Consider the following 23,290-nt stretch of genomic DNA (forward strand, 5'->3'; position numbering starts at 1 on the left):
TACATCTTTAGTACGAAATTCCATTTTTTCTGTATTCTTAGCATAAGACTGTAGCAACACATGAATTTAATGCAGCATGAAAATAGTTGATAAAGTTCATGAAATGTGATCTTGTTTGTTTCACATGCTCTTATTTTGTCTTCACAACATATGTTTATGTTTGCATACATCTGTTATCATACTTGAGGAAAACAAATTTTATACTTAAATTTCTCTACATCTTCTCTGTTTCTATAATCCATGATGCAATGGGGGAGAGGAGGAAGGGGCTTGGGAGGGTGGGAGCAGTGAGGTAGTGGGAGAGTGCAGGGGATCAGATGGACCACAACCGTGTACACACATTCACATGGGTGATGGGTTCGCATCGCGCAGACCCATTGCCCCCACCCATGTACCCATCTTTTTAAAAATCTTTGTGTCATCCACTGTACCTGTGATGTGACATAGTTATTATATTTGTAGCTAACCATTTTTCTTTGTTCATCTATTTCTTTTGATGAAATATGTATATAAGTTTATAATTTTGCTAGTTTTTTAAAGAAATGAAACAAGTGATAAGAACTTTGCTATTTTTGTACATCGTGCTCAATGTGAGTTTGCATTTGATCATTCATCATAACTTGTGCACTTTGGACTCCATTAATGGGCTAATTGTGTCTTTCCATTATCTAGTTAGCTTAATTGGCAAAGAATTGTTATACAGGTCTAAATACTTATATTTCATTTGCTGTAAGGTTTTTAGATAGTTTACACGTTGAGTGGTGTCATCTTCTGATTTTATTCTATTTGAAAACATCCTAATTGTTTCATTCAAGCAGGTTTTTTTGGAAAGCAATGAGGGTGATCCAGAGTTACTTGTGTTCATCCCGTAAGTGCTCCTTATGAATTTATCATGTGAATTTTGTACTTAAGTAGATTGGATTTGTAATAATAAGATTGGACTCTTTTTTATAGTAAATACATTTATGTCTTAAACTCAAGATTCACAATGTGGCAATTTTCCTTTTTCATGTATTGTTCTGCTCTCTCTTTCTTTCTTCCTCACTATGCATCTTCTGTCTCGTTATCTGATATTACCTCTTTTATTTTGTTTCAAATGTGGATAGATTGTTTACTGTTATCTTACTGTGCCATAAAAGTATTGTTATTTATTTGCTTACTCTTATACTTTTACTGCTTGTTACATTGTAGATTTACGTCTGATGTTAAAATAAAGAGCATCTCAGTTGTTGGTGGCGCCAATGGAACAATCCCTTCAAAAATGAGAGCGTATGTCAAAATCTACTGTGCTTATCATATGTTTATTTTTCCACTTTTGCAAAAGATTTTATATATATATATATATATATATATATATATGTATGCATCTATGCTTGTATATTTTTTAGAAATGGTGAAAAGGACAGTTTCTTTTATGCATAAAATTATGACATATCACAACCTAGAAATCCATAGATGCGGTTTTTAATTTTTGTCAACCTAGGTTGATCAGTTATCTGGTCATGGTAAAAGTGTCTTGTTTTTATCTCGACAACTTGGTTCTCTTTTTTTTTTTCACAAGCTAAATCTTCATCCTCCATCTGACTGGATGTGGAAATATGGAGAAAATGCTGGAGGCATGGGACAGATTTATAACAAGTCTTACACTCTTACTCTGTATCCATGCGATCCTGACCTATAATGAGGGGAAAACTTCCTTGTCTTCCCTTAAATGACAAAGAGTTGTAAAGTAATACATCAAAGAATAGGACCATTAATATTTTCTAGATCATTATAATTGCACAAATACACTTGAATACTGCCATGGGTATATTTGAACTTTTTCCTTTTTTCAAGGAAAACACATTCTAGTCATCGATGTAGATAAAAAGTTTGCAGATTTTGTTTTATCCGTTCTTGTGCATTAATTTTCTCTTCCTACTGTTTATTCCTAATTTTCTGAATTCTTACATCTCACGTTCACCTTTAGGTTCATAAATCGAGATGGCATTGATTTTTCTGATGCACAGACTATGCAATCAGTTCAGGTGATCGTGCTTCCCAGTGAACACTATTGTTACTGTTGTAGCTCTGTTTGTAACTTTATTTACTTGTGAAGGAGTGGGAGTTGGCGGAAAATGTGCACGGAGTGCTGGAATACCAGACTAGGTTATATGGAGACTCTCCTATATTTGACTTCCTAATTGGCTGTTCATGTCATTTTCTTTTCTAGTGGGGTTATAATTAAGATCGTAACAATATTCTCTTTGTGAAATTTGATATTCTTTGTTTAATCGCAAATGTGATATGATGATTTTTGAGGGTCTTATTGTTTAATATTGTTTTTAAAGGTACTTATGTCTTCCATCTCTTTTTGCATTTTTGTTATGATGTAATTCTATATCAAGATGATAAAATCAGTGTTACCCTAGAACCCCATTATTAGGGTGATGGCAAATCCATTTTAGACAATTGTCATTTACATTATTACTAGTAATGTGCACGTGCGATGCATGAGCGTGTGCACAAGTGCAAACAGGAATGGCTAACATTTTAAATTAAAAAGGGCAAGGTGTGGTGAAAATCTGTAGAATTCTAAAATTATTAATTGAAGGATGTGCTTCATAAATATTCCCTCATAATGAAATTGTGAGGGCAAAACATGTTCTACACATTTAACTAAAATTACAGAAATATAAAGAAATAAATAAAACCTTTTGTTTAAAGCAAGCTTAGTACCTATCAGGTATCTTAATGTGCAATGCTTCATAAACTATGTTTTGCAGGGATTTGCAAAAATCATGGAACTGTATGCAAAGGTTTTATACACTCATGAACCTATTAATTTGGCTATTAAGTTAACTTGCTCAAAGTTAGTTGCTAATGGATTTATCAATTTGACATTAGGAAGTTCTTTCACTAAGGATTCTAAGACATTTTTGCATATTTTGTGTTTTACAATGAATTTGAGGCTTGTAGTTCCTCCTAAAAATCTCATTTTCCGTATTCAGGATTACTAAAACATGCCTTCCAGATCAATGAGAAGGCTCGTTCTCAATCCAAATTTTTTGCCAAATAACTCAAAGCCAGCCAAAATCCATAAGATAAATGCAAGAACAGAGGTTAGTCAAGCGGGCAGAGCAAATTGAAGAACCAACAAAATTTGACTCGACTATTCAAGAATTGCCAGAGTTTGCTCACATTCAGAAACAGGATGAACCATCATCTTTGGTATAGGATTCAACCAAGAATGCTAATATTGGCTCAGAAGATGATCCAAAAATCCTTAGAATTGGTTCTAGCCTGAATGAAGATGAGAAGGCCAGACTCATCCATTTTCTCAGAAAGCATCAAGAAGTCTTTGCATGGACTTATGAGGATATGTCAGGCTTGGATCAAAAACTGGTTGAACATCGTCTCATGTTAAATCCAGATTCTAAACCAATCAAGCAGAAGTTGAGGAAATTGGATCTCTGAATTGAGCAGCAAGTCAAGGAAGGACTGGAAGATTTATTAAAAGCAGGGTTCATTTGAACCATTGATTATTCAGACTGGTTGGCAAACATTGTGACGATTTCTAAAAAGAATGGCAAAGTTCTGATCTGCATTGATTTCAGAGACCTTAATAAGGCTACTCCAAAAGATGATTATCTACTTCCCAACATTGATCTTCTGATCGACAGTACGACAAGTTATGCCATGTTTTCTTTTATGGATGGATACTCTGATTGCAATCAGATCAAGCTAGCAGCTCGTGATCAAGCGAAAACTTCTTTCACCACACCGTGGGGCACCTTTTGTTACACAATCATGCCCTTTGGGCTTAAAAATGCTCGGACAACTTATCAAAGGGCAATGATAGCCATTTTTCATGACAAGATGCACAAGATCATAGATGCTTATGTTGATGACATCCTGATTAAACCCAAAGAAAAAGAGGATCATATTGATATTCTTGATCAAGTTTTCAAGCGACTCATCCTCTACAAGTTAAGACTCAATCCTCAGAAATGTGTCTTCGGAGTAGAGTCAGGCAAACTGTTTGGTTTTATAATCAGCAAGAGAGGAATAGAGGTGGATCCTGCCAAGGCAAAAGTCATTATTGATATGCCACCACCGACCAATCTTAAACAATTGCGCAACCTTCAAGGACGTATTCAGTCTATTGGTCGGTTCATCTCTAATTTGGCAATGAGATGCGAACCATTTAATCATCTACTAAGGAAAATAGTGAAATTTGAATGGGGGCCAGAATGTCAACAGTCATTCGAGAGCATCAAGAAATATCTCCTTAATCCACCCGTTTTAAAGCCACCAGAACTTGGAAAACCGCTCCTCTTATACATTTCTGTCAATCAAAATGCCTATGGTGGATTCTTGGCGCAATACAAAGAAGACAGCCTGATAGAGCACGCCATCTACTATGTGAGCAAAACCTTCGTGGATTATGAAAAGAAATACTCTCAGATGGAGAAGACATGTCTGACTCTAGTATGAATGTGCTAAAAATTAAGACACTACCTATTGGCATCTGAAGTCAAGCTTCTATCTAAGCTCAATCCCCTCAAGTACATTCTTGAAAAACCATTTCTTAATGGGCGAATTACTAAGTGACAAGTTCTTCTAATGTAATACGATTTAGAGTCTGTTTCACAGAAGTCGATCAAAGGCCAGACCATCGCATATCAGTTGGCAGATTTCCCCCTGACAGAAGAGATTAAAGCAGAAGATGATTTTCCTGATGAGCGCATCTACAATATCCAACAATTTTCAGTTTAAAATTTATTTTTTGATGGCTCTAAAAACATGGATGGCATAGGGATCAAAATCTTACTGGTCACTCCTGAGAAGGAAATGATCCCTTACTCTCTCAAGCTCAACTTTCAATGTACTCATAACATGGCCGAGTATGAAGCTCTAATACAAGGCCTAAGAATTTTGCAAAATTTCAATGTCAAAAGAGTGCATGCTTTTGACGACTCGTTGTCAGTCATGTCAAGGCTGAGATGCGAGTAAAGGATCAGAAATTAATTCTCTATCAAAAAATTGCTTCAGCCCTTATTAATAACTTTGAAGAATTTCAACTCATTCATATCAAAAGGGAATACAACCAAATAGCCGACGACTTGGCCAGTCTGGGCTCTATCATGTCTTTCAAAGGAGGTGAATCCTGTCATTCGTTTGAGGTCGACAGACTTGATCAACCTGCCTTCATTTCAGTCATTCAGATAAATCAGGCCGAGTAAAGGAAGAAACCTTGGTATCAAGACATCAAAGATTTCATTGAGATTGGTGATTTTCCACCAGAGATGCCAAAAAGGGAGAAACAAGCAATCCAACGCATGTCTGCCCGATATTTCATACTCGCCAATGTCCTTTACCGTCGTGGATTCAACTCTGAGTATGCCAGATGCTTAGACAAAGTTGAAGCTATGGAAGTTGTCCAAGAGGCACATAAAGGTATTTGCGGTGGTCACGTTGGTTACCAAACTCTCGTCAAGCAGATCATTCGAGCACGGTATTACTGGAAGACCATGCAACAAGACTGCTATCACTTTGTGAAGAAGTGCGTCAAATGTCAGATGCACGCACCTTCCATTCATGCGCCAGCCACATATTTGCAGTCTGTTGTTTCTCCATGGCCATTTTCTATGTGGGCTTTTGATGTCGTGGCCCGATCACTCCTTCTGCCAATGGTCATAAATATTTTCTTGCCGTAATAGAGTATTTTACCAAATGGGTTGAAGCTGTTACCTTGCGTACAATGGAAGGGTGCCATGTAGTCTCTTTCATTCACAAAAACATTCTTTATCGTTTCGGCATACCGCATGACATTGTTTCAGACAATGGTAGCCACTTCAAGAATGAGATGATGAAGATTTTCTGTCCAAAGTTCAGAATTCATCATCATTTTTCAGCTCCCTATTATCCTCAAGGGAATGGTCAGGCAGATGCCACTAATAAAATCTTGATCTGCATTTTGGAAAGAACCGTAGAAACAGGTCGTGATTGGCACGATGCACTTTGGGCATACCGAACCACCATTCAGACTCCAACCAAGGCTACTTCTTCAAAACTTGTTTATGGGACTGATGTAGTGTTGCCTCTCCACGTTCAGAAGCCTGCTCTCAAATTTGCGCCGCTCTTGGAATTGTCGCTTGATCAGTATCAGCAACAGAGGTTGATACTCTGCTAGATGAAAGAAGGCTCAAGGCAGCTGAACATGCTCAATCTTATCGTCAGAGAATAGCCCGACATTATGCTAAATCTGTAATCGAGAGAAGATTTCGAGTTAATGATCTGATCCTCAGGTCGACGGCTCATCTCAAGCACCGTCTGCGCGACAACTGGTCGCCAAATTGGGAAGACCCTTACGTGGTTAAGGAAGCGTTACCCCGCAATTCATATCGTCTGATAAACGCAGATGGAGTGGAGTTGTCAGATCCTATCAATGCCTTACATTTAAAGAAATTTTACACCTAAGATGTTCATTCTATTCTTTATATCCTTCAAAGAGTGTTCTTCAATAAACAATGCTCTTTTATTTTCAACCTTCTTCTCTTCTATACTGGGGCATCTTTCATGGAAGTTCATTTCTTTCTTCAAAATTTCTATATGCATGAAATTCTTCATCAATTTCCTCTTCTACCCCATTCAGGATAAGGGAGAATCCTGAAACATTGCTTTCGCCCATAATATCCTGTGGTGATACGGGATTGAGAGGGCTTTTCACCATTAATTTTCTTCATCTCTTGATTAGTTTCTTCTACCCCTTCAGGATAAGGAGTAATCCTGAGACCATATCACCATGAACAATACTACTTTGCTCGAATCATAAACTATCTTGGGTCAAGAATCTCAGTAAATGTCCCATCACCAAGAATCCTCATAAGATTCGTAATCTCTAAATTCAGTTTATAATACCAATTTTCCTTAAAGTTTTCGATCTCAGATTGAATCCTCTTCTAAAGACCAACCATCGCACTGGTTATTTTTAAAATCTTTGATCTTAAGATCGGACCATTTTCAAGACTTAGTCCTCAAACTGGTCATTTTTAAAAATTTTGAACTTAGATCGAACCATTTTTCAAGACCTAGTCCTCGTACTGGTTGTTTTTAAAATTTCCGATCTTAGATCGAACCATTTCCAAAGACCTAGTCCTTGTACTGGTCACTTTAAAAAAATTTCGGTCTTAAGATCAAACCATTTTCAAGACCTAGTCCTCGAACTGGTCATTTTTACAATTTTTGATCTTAGATCAAACCATTTTTCAAGACATAGTCCTCGTACTGGTCATTTTTAAAATTTTCGATCTTAGATCGAACCATTTTCAAAGACCTAGTCCTCGTACTGGTCACTTTAAAAAATTTTCGGTCTTAAGATCAAACCATTTTCAAGACCTAGTCCTCGTACTGGTTATTTTCAAAAATTTTGATCCCAGATCGAGCCATTTTCAAAGTATTCGATCCTAGATCGAACCAATTTCGAAACCTAGTCCTTGAACTGGTCATTTTCAAAATTTTCGATCATGGATTGAATCATTTTCTAAACCCAGTCCCAACATTGGTCATTTTCAAAATTTCCGATCTTAGATCAAACCCCATTTTTCTAAAAACCCAGTCCCCACACTGGCAAATTTTGAGGATTCGATCATCAGATGAAACACTTTTTTTAAAAAATCCAGCCTTCGAGTTGGTCGATCTCCCAAATTCCATTTCATGCTTCACAATCAGACCTTCGGGACATCAATTCTATCATTTTCTATCATTTTTCCAACCTTCGGTTTGCAATTTCTCAATTCTATCATTTCCTAACCTTCGGGTTGCAGTTTCTCAAATTCTAGCATTTCCTAACCTTCGGGTTGCAATTTCTCAAAATATATCATTTTCTCAATCTGCGTGTTGCAAATTCTCAATTTCAATCATTTCCTTCCAACCTCCAGGTTACGATCCTGCCAATGATGATCTTTCAACCTTTCGAGTTGAAACCATTTTCAAGTTGGCCCAATATCTCAATCAACCAATTTCGCTTCAGAGGACCCTTTCTGACAAGGAGAGTTCGAGGGAGTTCGTTCATCTCAAGCAACCCATTTCTTTCTTTCGTTCGCAAGAATCCTGTTCTCCAGGGAGAGTTTGAAGGGACTCGTTTCTTTGTGAACTGTTTGCAAAACAACAATTTCTTACTGTATACAAAGAAACCCTTTCTTGCAGGAAGAGCTTCGATGGAAGCTCGTTTTCTTTTGTAGCCCCCCCATTTTTTCATTTTGGCTTCCCCATCATAGAGGATCCTTTTCCAAGAAGAGTGTGATGAACTCGCTCCTCTATGATATATTTTCTGACTCGTTTTTGATCGCCTTTACATAAGAGAAGCCTAAGATTATGAAGTTTTGACGAAAACTTAATTTCTCTTCGAAAGTTCTGTTTTGCAAACACCTTCTCTTTAGGGAAAAAAAAGTATTTTCTTGCCGCCCCATTCAGGTCAAGGGTTAAACCTAAACTTCTTTTGGGAAAAAAAGTAATTTCCAGCCATGGATTTATCAATTTGGCATCAAGCAGTTCTTTCACTAAGGATTCTAAGACATGTATGCAGCTAAAGGTTTTATACACTCATGAACCTATTAATTTGGCTATTAAGTTCAACTTGCTCAAAGTTAGTTGCTAATCAAATATTTGCTTGTAAAACCCATAATTTTTAAGGATTATTAATAAATAAATAACTCATTTTTTATCTCCAAATTAGAAATGTGTTTCTAGCTTTTGAATTTCATTTATTGATATATTACATATTCATTTGTTCATTTCTGGCCAATCAAGACATAATTTGTATTTATAGAACTATTTTGGGCTAATAATCATTATATAAGCAACAACAACAACTATGCAATATGAACCAAAAAAAGAAAATCATTCTGGGTCTTCTACATGAATCCTTCTCCTCTAATCATTTCCATCCAATGCCATGTCCTCGGTGAGGTTCAAAACATTCATATCCTTTCCTATCATCTCCATCCAAGTCTTCTTAGGCCTACTCCGACCTCTTTTAACTAATATATTTTCCCATTTCTCCATCCTTCTAACTGGAGCATCATTAGGCCTTCGCCGAACATGTCCAAACCACTGTAAACGATTCTCTCTCATCTTATTTTCAATGGATGCAACGCCTACTTTCTTACGTATCTCCTCGTTTCAAATCATTATATATATTATATTTAAATATATTTTTGATGGAGTTTGTAAATTATTGAAGTGTATTTGTGTGTTATGTGGCTCTTGGTAATGGTTTATAGGGTAATTTGCCATTTTTGGTTAATCTTGGTATAATTGACATTTTGGAGTTTTTGGCATTTGCGATCACACACAAAGAGTTTGTTGTATTGCTTGGGTAAGCGGTCTTTGCGGACTTCAAAACCCCTCGATCTTTTGGGTTTCTATTAATTGTTCTTCACATTATTAAGGTAAGATACCTTAACAGAACTTGTAGAGAGCATGTTTAGGCACTAATTATGTAAGCATGATGTTGTTACGATGAATATTTAAATGAATTGCAAATGCAAGTTATACACATATACCGTACTTAGTTGTGGATATCTAGGGTTGTTATGTATGCCTAAGTTGCCCTATATGTTTAACTCATTTGAGCGCAGGATATACAAAAAATGTGATACTTATGCTAAGTATCAAAATGGCTATAAGCCAGTGAACATTGAACGCAATGCAATGCGAAATGCAAATCGGGTAAATGCCCGTGGTATGTACGTAGTGCAAATGCATCTTACAATAATTTATTTTATTGTATGCAACACCTTCATGCTCACACACTTCACTTAGCTGTGGATATCTAGGACTCTTGTGATTGTAGTTCGGAGATCATGCTTGCCATAATTGTAGTTAGTGGAATATGGAGTGTGTTTGCTGATGGTACACTTGTGTGTGGGTTTGACTTCCCGTGCACTTATGAATATATAATATATACGTAATGTGTGTCATCGTACTTTGGTTTGCGCATACTATGTTGTTTTGTGTGATTATATGAATTTGATACATGGTACACATATAACTACTATGAATACATGTAAGTCGTGTTCGATGCATACTATGAATGTTATATATTGTCTTGTCATATGTTGGACTCGTTTATTCTTGTATGGAAGAATGCATGCACATGTTATAGATTGTTTTGAACATATATTGTCTTGTTTGCTGGAGGAACATGTGTGCATGATGTACGGTGGTGGTCAATGAGATTTTGACCTACCCTTACGCAATTATATCTAAGGTGATATTTTGATTCATGTGATAAAAAATGCATATGACTTTAATCTTGTGTGCAAATCTCGAACTACGTAGGAGTTATGTGTGTTGATGTTTAATTGCTTCGTATTATGAAATATGCATGTTCACATATTCATGCATTGAACTCATGTTTGTTTACGGATGCTTTGAGGTTCAATTTATGAAATGTAATGTTCCTTATGGCGATGATACGATACATAGGATAATATTCTTCTATATGCTATGATTTAAATGCTACGCGATGTGAAATTCTGAATGCATGCGATAAATGTTTAAGTTCAATAGTGAACTATGGTTCATGGAACCTTATTTGGTTAAGAATGTGATTTTATGATTTAAGTACCATATGAAGTGATGTATGATATGATGCATATTGATTTTATACATGCTTGTGCCTGTGTTTGTGGCTATCGACCTTGAGAGTAGTTAATTGTATTGATGCATGTATCACAATAGTTTTCATTGGATATGAGACCCATTGAGGAACTGTTCTCAAAGGATTCTCTATGAGGGTGTGTACGACCAGATCAGGTAATCCTTTTAGAGCGGTAAGTCTCTGTGAGGAAGTGCATTGTCGAAGAACGGATAGCCTGCGAAGACGGTATATTCCTGTGAGGAAGTGCATTGTCCAAGACTAGGTTGGCCGTTCGTCTAGGGTGGTAACTTTTTGTGAGGTTGTACATATCTCAGACCAGGTGATTCAACATAGATCTTGTAAATACTCATATGATTTAATGAAATGTTGTGATGAATGGTGATGATCTTATGAGTTGATTGAGATAACCACTTATGAATCTATAGATTTTGCTTTTCTATTTTAGCATGATTATATATTGAAGTCATATCTGAGAATCAGATCCTTCTTGATTTTAGATCTTGATATGAGGTTATGATTGTGATGCTAATGTTAGCGTATAGGTGAATGACACATCACACCTACAAATGACTAGGTCGACTTATTAGGTAAATGACACTTCACGCCTACATAGTTTCATTGCAAATGATTGCATTATGTTTGTCTGAGTGAATATATCACACCTATGTATCATGATTGATGTATATTATGAATATCTTACTAAATTACTTAGAAAGTATGTGCGTGTGTTTCACGCTGGATGGTCAAATATGATTTGACTTATTGTTTATAAGAATTATGAATGCATATGAAAATGATGCAATGACTTGAATAACTTATGCGATGTTGTTCTCTTGTCTATTACTTGATGATTAATGAATAATCTATCATGTCTTTACCTTTGAATGCTTGATATATTTTCTTTAAGTTTGAGTTTGAGTTGCTTTACTAGACTTTAGCGAGTCTGACCCTATTTTATGGGGGACAGGTAATGCAGGTAAACTATGATGGGTAGTTGAAGCAAAGGACTGGTCAAGCTGCATCCTCGATAGTCTACTCTTACCTTACGATCTTGGTAGACATGATTTTTTTGTTTTAAGTACTTGATCACGTAGAGATTGAACTATTGTTTTTATACTCTGATTTGAAATAAAATTAACAACAACAATAACAACAACTACGCCTTCATCCCAAAACAATTAGGGTCGGCGATATGAACCAAAAAAGAAAAGCATTCTGTGTCTTCCACATGAATCCTTCTCCTCATCATTTCTATCCAATGCCATGTCCTCGGTGAGGTTCAAAGCATTCATATCCTTTCCTATCATCTCCATCCAAGTCTTCTTAGGCCTACCCGACCTCTTTTAACTAATATATTTTTTCATTTCTCCATCCTTCTAACTAGAGCATCATTAGGCCTTCGCCGAATATGTCCAAACCACCGTAAACGATTCTCTCTCATCTTATTTTCAATGGATGCAACGCCTACCTTCTTACGTCTCTCCTCGTTTCGAATCTTATCTTTTATTGTATTTTCACACATCCATCTAAGCATACACATCTCAGCTACACTCATTTTTTGAATATGATGTCTCTTGGCAGCCCAACATTCCGTACCATATAGTAAAGCGGACCTAATTGTCGTCCTATAAAATTTTCCCTTCAACTGCAATAGCATTCTACGATCGCACAACACTCTAGTTGCACTTTTCCATTTCATCCACCCAACCTTTATCCTATGATTTACATCTCCATCAATTTCTCTATACTTTTGAATGATAGATCCCAAATATTTGAAACAGTCATCCACCGGTATTTCTTACTCACCAAGCTTCACTACACTCCCATAACTACTTCGTTGCTTACTAAACCGACATTCCATATATTCTGTCTTACTCTTACTCAACTTACAACCTCTTACTTCTAATGTCTGTCATAATTCTAACTTAGCATTAACCCCAGCTCTAGACTCATCAATCAAAACAATATCATCAGCAAACAACATACACCACGACACATTTTCTTGAATTGATCTCGTAAGCTCATCCATCACTATAGCAAATAGGAAAGGGTTTAATGCAGATCCTTGATGTAACCCAACCGTTATAGGAAAATTGGTTGTCACCCCTCCACAAGTGCGGACATTGGTTACTACTCCTTCGTACATATCTTTAATTATACTAATGTACTTGAGAGAAACACTTTTCTTCATCATTGTCCACCAGAGAACATCCCTAGGTACTCTATTGTATGCCTTCTCCAAATCAATAAAAATCATATGCAAATCTTTGTTCCTCTCTCTATATCTCTCAATAAGTTGTCTAAGAAGATGTATAGCTTCCATAGTTGATCTTCCTGGCATAAAACCAAATTGATTCTCCGATATCATGACAACCTTCTTCAACCTATACTCAATCACCCTCTCCCAAAATTTCATAGTATGACTCATGAATTTTATACCACAATAGTTTGTGCAATCTTGTATATCACCCTTATTCTTATATAGAGGCACCAAAGTACTCTTCCTCCACTCATTAGGCATCTTATTTGTTCGTCAAATCTTGTTAAAAAGATTTGTCAACCGTTCTAAACCTTTCTCACCCAAGCATTTTCAAGCTTCGATAGGTATACCATCTGGGCCAACTGCCCTTCTTGATTTCATTTTCTTCAAAGCCTCTGCAATTTCTTTCTTTTGAATCTTGCGCATGAAGTCACGATTCATCTCATGAAAAGGAATGGAGAAGTCTCCAAGATCCTGAGCATGACTTTCATTAAATAGATTATCAAAATAATTTTTCCATCTCTCCTTAATCTCCTCATCTTTGACTAAAACCCTTTGCGTTTCATCTTTGATACATCTAACCATACCCAGATCCCTCGATTTTCTATCTCTCATCTTTGCAGGCCTATAAATATCCTTCTCGCCCTCTTTGGTATCCAACTTGTTATAAACCTTCTTATATACCTTATCCCTCGCATTTCAAACTACTTTTTTAGCTTCCTTCTTTGCTATCATATACTTCTCCAAATTCTCATTATCACGACTCTTACTTAGATTTCTATAACATTCTCTTTTAACCTTAATAGCTAATTTGATATCCTCGTTCCACCATGATGTATCCTTACCTAGCGGTGCACCGCCTTTAGACTCACCCAATACCTCCTTAGCCACCTTTCTCATGCTACCCGCTATCTTATTCCATATTGATTCTGAATCCTCCTCGAGACACCAATCAACTTCCTTAACTACCTACTCTACAAACATTCCTTATTTAGCTCCTTTCACTGCCCACCACTTAATTCTAGGATCTATCATATGTCTATCCCTTTTGCGGCATTTTCTAATTCTAAGATCTAAAATTAAGACTCTATGTTGTGTAGCTACATTTTCTCCCGATATAACTTTACAATCGATGCAACAACCCCTATCTCTCTTTCTAAGTAGGAAACAATCTATCTGACTCGTATTAACCCCATTTTTAAATGTTACTAGGTGAGACTCCCTCTTCCTAAACCAAGTGGTAGCTAAGATCATATCATAGGACAAACCAAAATCTAAAATCCTTTCTCCACTTTTGTTTCTTTCTTTTATACCATTAGCCTCCATGGATACTCTCAAATCCATCCCTACTAATGCCTACATGTCCATTAAGGTTATCGCCGATGAAAAACTTTTCTCCATAAGATATCCCTTGTACTACTCCATCTAAATCTTCTCAAAATTGACGCTTAATGGAATTATCTAAACCTACTTGAGGTGCATAAACACTAATAATATTAATAATATCCGTACCTAATACTAATTTAATAAGTAAAATCCTATCACCCTTCCTACGGACCTCAACTACATTATCTATAAACTCACGACTAATAACAATCCCTACTCTATTTCTATTCCTATTTATTCCTGTATACCAAAGCTTATATCCCCAAGGTTCTATCACTTTTGCTTTCTCACCTACCCATTTGGTCTCTTGTAGACTTAAAATATCCATCTTTCTCCTACACATAACATCTAGTAACTCTACCAACTTACTAGTTAAAGACCCTATGTTCCAAGTGACTAACCTAATTTTATGGTTTTGAACCATCTTCTTTACCCCCACCCGTCCAACAAAGTGAGGGAACCCTTGCCTATTTGACACCACACCCGGGCGCCGGTGTAACGTGTCACTTCTGGGCGAGGACCCAACAACCCTTGCCCATTTATCACTGCCTCTGGGCCTAAAGAGTCGCGTCGCTCAGTAAAGAACGCCCCAACAAAATTCTCATATTGGTTCATATTCATAGGTTGTGACTAAGTTTTTATGCTGGCTGTCACTGGCCTACCGCAACCCTCCTCTGATTTTAAATAAAATTAAAACTCTTTATATTTCAGTCTTATATATTGTACATGGTTTGAAATGTGTATATCCCGTACATTTTGATTTGATTGTTATCTTTAGTGTAACCCCACCCAAAGTCTTAACCGTTTTTTAAAATTGTTTCCACATTATAAGATCTGATTTACTTATACTTATAAAAAAAAAAAATTGGTCTGAAAATTTCAATATTTGAATAATAATTAAGGTTAAAATTTTGGAGGCATTACAAATGGTATAAGAGCAACTTTGTAACAGTCACCATGAGATGCGAGTAAGATGACTGTCACAGGTAATGTGATATCATGTATTTTATACTTAGTCAAATTTAGAGGCTCTTGAAAAATTGTCTAAGTGTTGAAGAAAAATCGACAAACTTTCGATATTAGGAATGTGATATTTGAGTCTGAGCTTGACCCAGGTCTCATCAACAAGACCTAAACGAGCCAATTAAAATGTAATAAAAAGTTTTATTTTCAACATTTAAATTCAAGCGAAATTCGAGCAAAAATAAGGTTAAATTCAGGCAAATTTCGGAGGCGAAATTCAAATGATATATCGTTAGATGCGCTTTGGAATTCTGAGCTCAATGATATTTTATTTTTCTGAATTTGGGCTACGGTTGACCTGTAAATAGCAATTTTTCAAAAAAGGCCTGCCTCAACGGGTCGGGTTCGGATTTGGATCTGACTGGATTCAATCCATATGATCCGAATTAATATGGATCTGGACTCAGTCCAAGACCCATATTAATTAGGAATTGATCCAGCTTAGGATCCAAATAGATTTTAGATATGGATTTGGATCTTAGATCCAGATCCAAATCCAAAATCTAGATCTAACTAAAACACAACTTTAAATTTAAAATAAAAGGTTAAATTAAAGAATTTTAAAGTTAAAAAGACTCTCAGAAGGATAAGGTACCCTCTGGATATTTATTTATTTATTAGTAAGTATTTAATAATTAATTAAATTATTATTAGATAATAATTAATTCCGAATTTCAAAAGTTGCTAAATAGTGGGTCTCTAGAAGAGTCACACTTTGCCAAAAGACAAGAATAAAAGAAGCAAAAAAAAAAGGGAAAAGGAAAGGTTTGAAAAAAAAATCAATAAGGAATTTTTAGTAATAAGAAAGTGTGTTAGAGATGGACTCCCACATGGGAAGTCCCATCTACAACACACAATAGAAAGGGCAGGAAAAGGGGGGCGGGGGCATCACCCCCTATAGAGTCTATTATATAAACCAAAAAAAAAAGAAAGAAAGGGAAAGAAAGAAAGAAAGGGAGGAAAAGAGAGAGAGAGAAGAAGGGTTCACCTTCTTCTCCATAGGTACGCCGTTTACGAGCTCCGACCGTCTTTCGCCTGACAGGAAGGTAAAGTCAGGGAAGTTTCTTAATCTCCGTAGCTCGAATCGTGCTGCAATATCTTTTTTAGACTAGAAGATCTGTTTTATCGTTTAAGCTTCTTTTTGTCTGTTAGCGCTCCACGTATATACAAGTGCTCTCCAATGATGTCAGATCAACATACCGGCAATGATTGGGTAGACGTGTTCTTGCAGGGCCATCACATAGGTATCTAGTCTCTAGATTTGTTAATAATTTCTAGATTATTTCCGGATGTTCAAGGTATAGGGGTGAACCCCTATTTATAGAGTTTTAGGAGAGTTTTCCCTCGGAAGGAATATTCGATCATGAGTCCTCCCGCCATAGAAGATGTACAAAGTGATTGGATGAGATAGGGATAAGCAACGACTTATCCACGCGTTCGGTGCAGCAGACAACGTTCTGCTTTGCCATCCTATAGCGGACAACACTTTGCTCTACCGTCCTGTAGCAAACAACATTACGTTCTGTCGTCCAGTAGTGGACGACATTACGTTCCGTCGTCCAGTAATGAATGGCAGTCCATTTTGCCGTCCAAGTGTGAGTGGTGTCCAATTCTTGTTGGGTACGTGTAAACACTTGTCTTCAAAAGATATTAGTAATTGTGCATTATAAAATTTTGGTGTCTACGATACCACTAAGTCCATTCTTTCGAAACTTAGTCATGTGTTGAATATAATCAAGCAAGATGTGTCATAACCTGAGGTGTTGGAAGGTCAAACTTTGATTTTCTAGGTAATCGGGTTCACCATAACCAATGAAGAAGCATACACGACAAACAAATACTTAATTTCCAAAAAACAAACCAGTACCCAACTTTGACATTCACTCATTTAAACAAACAATCAAATGGTCAGTATGCATCAAAATAGAAGTCGGACAGGATGACCATCACGGCAGCCTTATGTGACCATCCGAACACCCCTATCATCTTCAATTTGATGGAGAAGAATACACAACCTCTGTAGTAGGTCTTCTGCAGTCAACAGCCAACAGGGTAGAGTACCAACATGTGTTACATGTAGGACCTTCAATGTTCATGGTCATAGTTATTGGAATCTCTTCTTTCGCCATGGCCCCTAATCTGCAACCATTGGACTTGGAAAATGTGATCATGATTCATTTTGTATATAGGTATTAACTAAATCTGATTTCATCAGGGTTCAAATCAAATCCACAGAACATTAACCATATCAGAATCTGGTTAGCTGCCTGCCCTTGGATCTAAATTTACTTGGTTTTTTGATCCAACTAAACAGTATTTAATGAATCTAATTTTGGGATCCAAACCATCTCCACTATCCCTGCTATATGTCTGTGCACATGCATGCATGGTTCTATGTATGCATTGTTGGATGAATTTTGTGACCCAATTCAAAAACTGACCAGTCATATCCAGCTTGATTTATAGATGAACCTGTTAGTCTCTGTTTGGGAGCCGGTATTGGAGAGATGAGAGGAGTGATGGGAGAGGAGAAGAAAATGGATTATGAGGCTGGAATTGACAACTACATCCTTGTGAGGATGTAGTTAAAAATCACCCATCTCCACTCTCTTCTCCACTGTCACCATTCTCATCTCCCGAATTGGGGTTCCCGAACACCAGTGAGGGTAGGTGGTATTAATTAAACCCTCAATAAATCTTCCTCTCTCCTCCCATCTCTGGCTCCCAAAGTGCCTTAACTGCATCATGATCTGATAATAAATGTGTATATTTATTATTTTTTTCTCTTGCCTAGTATCATTATATTTCAATATTAAAATTTTATTTTTTACAGTTGTATATTTAAAGTTTCTTATTAGCACCCATCACTTGGATGAACCGTCTTACTAGTCAATCATGAAAGCATATGTCTGTGACATAACCTATGTCACATGGGTGCGGGTGCGGGTGCGGGTGCGTGCGCGGGTGCGGGGATTCGGCACTTCCAAAAAACCCGGGTGCGGGGGTGCGGCAGAGGCAAAAATGTAAATATATATATATATATATATATATATATATATATATATATATATATATATATATATATATATATATATATATATATATATATATATAAAGGGGTCGGGGGGCGAGTTTTTTCAAATTTCATTTTATATACATCTACACGATTGCACAAGCAAGGCTACCACCATCATTGCAGGAGCTGACAGCAGCTGTCAGCAAATTTTTTTTTTATATATAACTGCACGATAGCACAAGCAAGGCTACCACCATCATTGAAAAGTCAGGAGCTGACAGCTGCTGTCAGCAGATTTTTTTTTTTATATACAGCTGCACGATAGCACAAGCAAGGCTACCACCATCATTGAAAAGTCAGGAGCTGACAGCTGCTGTCAGCAGATTTTTTTTTTATATACAACTGCACGATAGCGCAAGCAAGGCTACCACCATCATTGAAAAGTCAGGAGCTGACAGCAGATTTTTTTTTAAAAAAAATTTCGCAGCCCATTTCATAGGGCAATTTTTTTTTAATAAAAAAAATCCAAAAAAAGGACATAAATGATCCTGGGTGTGGTCAACGCACCCAGGATCGGGTTAACCGCACCCGGTGCCGCACCCGCACCCGCGTCGACGCGGGTGCGACACCCTGCTAGCCGAATCCCTGTGACATAGGACATAACACTTCACTAGCTTGTCACAGTTTCATCTAACCAGCACAAATTCTACTAGTGATCTGTTGTTAGAAGTGACCATCTTATCATATAGTAGAGCTTAATTATCAAAACTTTTAGCATTGTTGTATTACAAGGTTTTGTATGTTTCCTCAATAACAAGTGTCAACCCCATGGTTGCCAGTTGAGGAAGCGGGAAGCGATACGGGAAGCGGAAGCGGGAAGCGAGGTACTTTCAAAATTTTAGGAAGCGGGAAGCGTGGGACGACTTAGGAGCGAATCAGGAATCGTCTCGGAAGCAACCTAGAAAGCGAGGGGGAAACGATGGGGAAGCAAAAAAAGAGAAAAAAAATAAAAAATTGAAAAAATGGGGGAAGCGAGGAGGAAGCGCCGGGGAAGTGTGATTCCCCAAAAAAATGGCGATTCCCTCGCTGCATCCGAAGCGTGCTTCCCCACTTACCTAGGCGTTTCTCGTAACTCTGGTCAACCCCATATATGTCATAATAAGCTTGCATATCTTGGTAGAAGACTTGACCTCTCCAGAGTACATGGTCCCTTCATATAGAAGAAAATGAGATGAGGCTGCTTGTTAAGTACCAAGTAGGAAAAGTTGATGCATTCTATGATTTTGTTTGTCTGTAGTTTCTTTGATAGACTACAAAATGCAGATGGGTCTCATTCATTGATCTGAAAGAGATTAGAGTGCTCTTTTTCAAATAGCTCTCATAGGAGGGTTCACATGAATGCTAATTTTCATTTATTTCTTGATAATAGACAAATGATGCTACTACAACTGTTTATAATCATTTTAGGCATGGTAGTTTTAACTACATATTTTTTCGTTCATTTTTATTTGAATCATGCTTTACAATATGTACCTGACCCTTGTGAGTCATGTAATCTAGCAATGCATCTCATACTTTTTTATTATGGCTCAGGTATTCTAGATTCCAAAGTGTGGGAAATCTCACTTTACATTTTCCTGAAAACTTTGGAGGTGAAACAACTCAAATATTTTATATTGGTTTACGAGGTGAAGCCACCCAGGTGCTGCATGGTTTGAAGATTCTTAGTACAAGCAAAGTTTCTATCTTCATTTTTTTCCTTGTCCAATATGCAGTTGAAAAGAGATGCTGTTGCAAAAGTTGTTTATGAATTGGTGCCTAATCCATCTGATCACAAGTAAGTTTTGTATTCAGATCAGTCATTTCATATGATATAATTGTTCCTATAACTGAAATGCTTGTTCAATGTCATTAAATTTCTTTCTATCTCTCTCTCTCTCTTGTCAGTAGCAAGGGAAAGATTCGACCTTACCTTAGGAGCCTTCATTTGATGTAGCGTTTCTAATCCTGGCCCCATTATGCTCTTTCATCCTTAGAAGTTCATAGTTGTGCCATATGGATACCTTATTGCTAATTCATTCATTACTAACTCTTTTTTTTTTCACTTTGTTAATCCATCCCGAGTTAGTATTTCACCTCTCTTGGTTGTTGGTTGGCTAGAAGGCTCTCAAAATCTTGGAGCACATCCCATCCTTCACAAGATGACCAAAATTTTCTAATTCCATCCATCCCAACTTCACTACTTTGGGATTCATCAGTCATTTGATGAAGCCTTTTGAGTGCTGAATGGCCCTTGTGGTTAGAAAACTCTTATATCTTTATACTTTAGTTACAGTTGGAACCCAAGTTGTATAATCATATATAATTTTCAAGAAAAGTTTTAAACACCTCTGTTTATGATTTTTTTTTTGGGTTTGGCCAAAATGATAAGCCGTCGGTTACCTTTGTTGCCTAGGTTCCCTCCACGTTATGTTGTCTTAGGGGACTGGTAGCTGTATGTTTTTTTTATGCAACAACTTTATTTACCCCATCTCTTGCTATTTAAAGGACACTCGTAGTTCACTTCTTTATTTTTATCTGGTTTGACAAAGGTTCAAAAAATACTAGTAATAAGTGGGCAGTACTATTATGCTAGTTTCCATCTCATTTTTTATGTTATTTGCAGAGTAAAAAATGAGGCAGGTGGTGGTATTTCAAAAGTTTAATGATCAATCTGAAAGAGGTAATTGTGCTCTCTCTCTCTCTCATATATATATATATATATATATATATATAGTAATGGGTACGTGCTAAATGAAACATGCTAAATGGATTTTTCTGCTCTTCTGATGTTTTTTTCGCAGTTGTGACCCCATAAATGTGTTGGGCATGGTCGATTTACGAGGAATCTACACCTGGATCATGTGTTTTCGATGAAAAAAATGATATTTGGAGCCTAAAAAATTTACAAATATTTTAGACCGTTGATTTTTCGAACGTTATAAAAACCCACCCATGTGTCGGAATCAAACACTTCAAGAGCTGATCCCCATAAAATCAAGTACATAGATCACATCTGCACGGTCAGAATTAAAAAAAAAACAAAAAAAAACCCTGAAAAACTCACTTAGCATATTTCATTTAGCATGTACCCATTACTCTCTCCCTGTATATATGTGTGTGTGTGTGTCAATGAATTCATCCTACAACTAATTGTTTGTAGCAGGATTCTTGATACAACATGGAACTATCACTTCGCTTGCGGGTTCTTCCTGTAGAGTTTCCAAGTGATGGTTGTATTCCAGGATTCTAATCATTTATCGTCTCACTAAACAATGCTATTCTCTGCGTAAGGATTTTGTTTTTCTTTTGTTTTTGTTTGGTCCTGAGAAGTACCAAAGCATCAAGCACACAGCTGTTTGTAAATTCTACTGATCCAATAAATGTTCATCACGATTACCCTTCTATTGTTTGATTACTCTCCAGGCATTTTGATTACCACATGACCTAATTATTTTATGTGCAGTCCATGAGTTGTTTTATCAAGTATCCAGAATCAGGTCGCATTTTCTTAGCGCTGTCAATGGGTTGGGTTTGTCTTGGGTGCCCGACCCAACTCAAACCCAGATATCTACATATGGGCAAAACTGCTGACCTGAATGTTATTCCAATTGATGCAAACCCGTCCCTAGTAACATGTTTATCAGGTTTTCCGCTACCATTTTCGCTGGATATGGCTGACCGTAACATTTTCTTTTATATTTTTTGTGCGTAAAAAAGTATATTCTAAACACCCTCTAAATTACGTGGGTTGTTTGACAGTTCCATTACATGCCCAACATGGTGATGTGTACATGCTCAGACGGGACATGGTGGGTTTGTTTTTGCTCTTGCTAGCTGCAACATTTCCTTCCAAGTATTTCTGCCTATGATCCGAACTTTAAAGGCAATTTTTCCATCTTCGATCATTTAAGCAATGACTAAGGCAATTTTTGATAAATTTATTCCCTCGCAGAGTCATGAAATGTGAATGCAAGTCAACATGCATGTTCATTTTTATTGACCCTTGTTGTATAAGGCTTCCCAGCACATAAAAATTAAGCTGTATGGGCATCCTTTGGATAGTAACCAAGTTTGGAGCATGTCCAACTTTAGTGAATTCCTTCATGAACTTGTTCACAAGGTGTAACTAACAGCCTACACGCAAGGAATATCTCCATATGGGAACTATCAGCCTGAGGGACCGATTGTGCTGGTGCATCAAATGAAGGTGTCAAATGAGAGTGGATGGATGAAAAACAGTAGCTAGTCAAGAAAGGACCTGTCCAAAAAATGGCCTAGAAATTCATTTTTCCCCAACATGCTAGCTCCTCCCTTGGTTTCGAAGGCTCAAAAGCAATCGGGCTTACACTTAGCCATCTTGCTATTTGCGTGTTTTTTCATAATCTTATAAAGGCTGGGAAGGTTATGTACTGTATACAAAGTACCGGATTGGCTACCTATAGAAGGATATCGTAGTAACTTGTTTTGGAAGGGAAACATAATCCTCCAGCATTTCTTATCAAAAGTGAAAAAGCAAAGTTGTGCTCCATTATTTATCCAACTGATGTAAGCGTAGGTGATGCATAATCACTTTCCATTGGATGGACTGTTAAAAAACAAGAACATTTTTTTGTTAACCATTGTTGAACTACTTTGTTATGACTTCACTCCGATCACTAGCCCTACATACGACATCTCCATTTTTGTGGCTAAGGTAGTGACTTCAGGCATGACCAGCTCCCATAGTGTGACAGGGTGTGTGTACAAGGGCTGCTAACAAATTTAGCGTTGTATGACTCATTGGCTCTTACTAACAATTTCAGGTTCATGCATGAGAGTTGCAACCTGCAATCTTAACGATGGACAAGTTAAAGGAATTTGACTCACCCTCACAAGATTATGACATATAGACGATCCCAGGATGTACCATACCACC

At 37.0% G+C, this 23,290-nt stretch overlaps 1 protein-coding gene across 2 annotated transcripts in view; it reads left to right on the plus strand.

The window, feature by feature from the left end:
- LOC149828562 (uncharacterized) overlaps window positions 1–21,777 on the plus strand; it is a 40,253-nt gene extending 18,476 nt beyond the window's left edge. Inside the window, exons 3-10 of one of the 2 annotated variants that reach the window (XM_090016882.1) lie at window positions 819–868; window positions 1,192–1,269; window positions 1,970–2,027; window positions 2,099–2,148; window positions 19,927–20,035; window positions 20,109–20,170; window positions 20,999–21,055; window positions 21,539–21,777. In XM_090016882.1, coding sequence (XP_089873008.1) covers window positions 819–868; window positions 1,192–1,269; window positions 1,970–2,027; window positions 2,099–2,148; window positions 19,927–20,035; window positions 20,109–20,170; window positions 20,999–21,038 — 447 coding nt within the window. In that variant the 3' untranslated portion in view covers window positions 21,039–21,055; window positions 21,539–21,777. Of the gene's footprint in view, window positions 1–818; window positions 869–1,191; window positions 1,270–1,969; window positions 2,028–2,098; window positions 2,149–19,926; window positions 20,036–20,108; window positions 20,175–20,998; window positions 21,056–21,538 lie in introns of those variants that run through there. The other variant, XM_090016883.1, reaches the window with a different exon arrangement.
- Window positions 21,778–23,290: the final 1,513 nt, after the last annotated feature.

This window comes from Nuphar pumila, chromosome 9 (assembly GCF_984573655.1).
Source record: "Nuphar pumila chromosome 9, dmNupPumi1.hap1.1, whole genome shotgun sequence".
Classification (NCBI taxonomy): domain Eukaryota; kingdom Viridiplantae; phylum Streptophyta; class Magnoliopsida; order Nymphaeales; family Nymphaeaceae; genus Nuphar; species Nuphar pumila.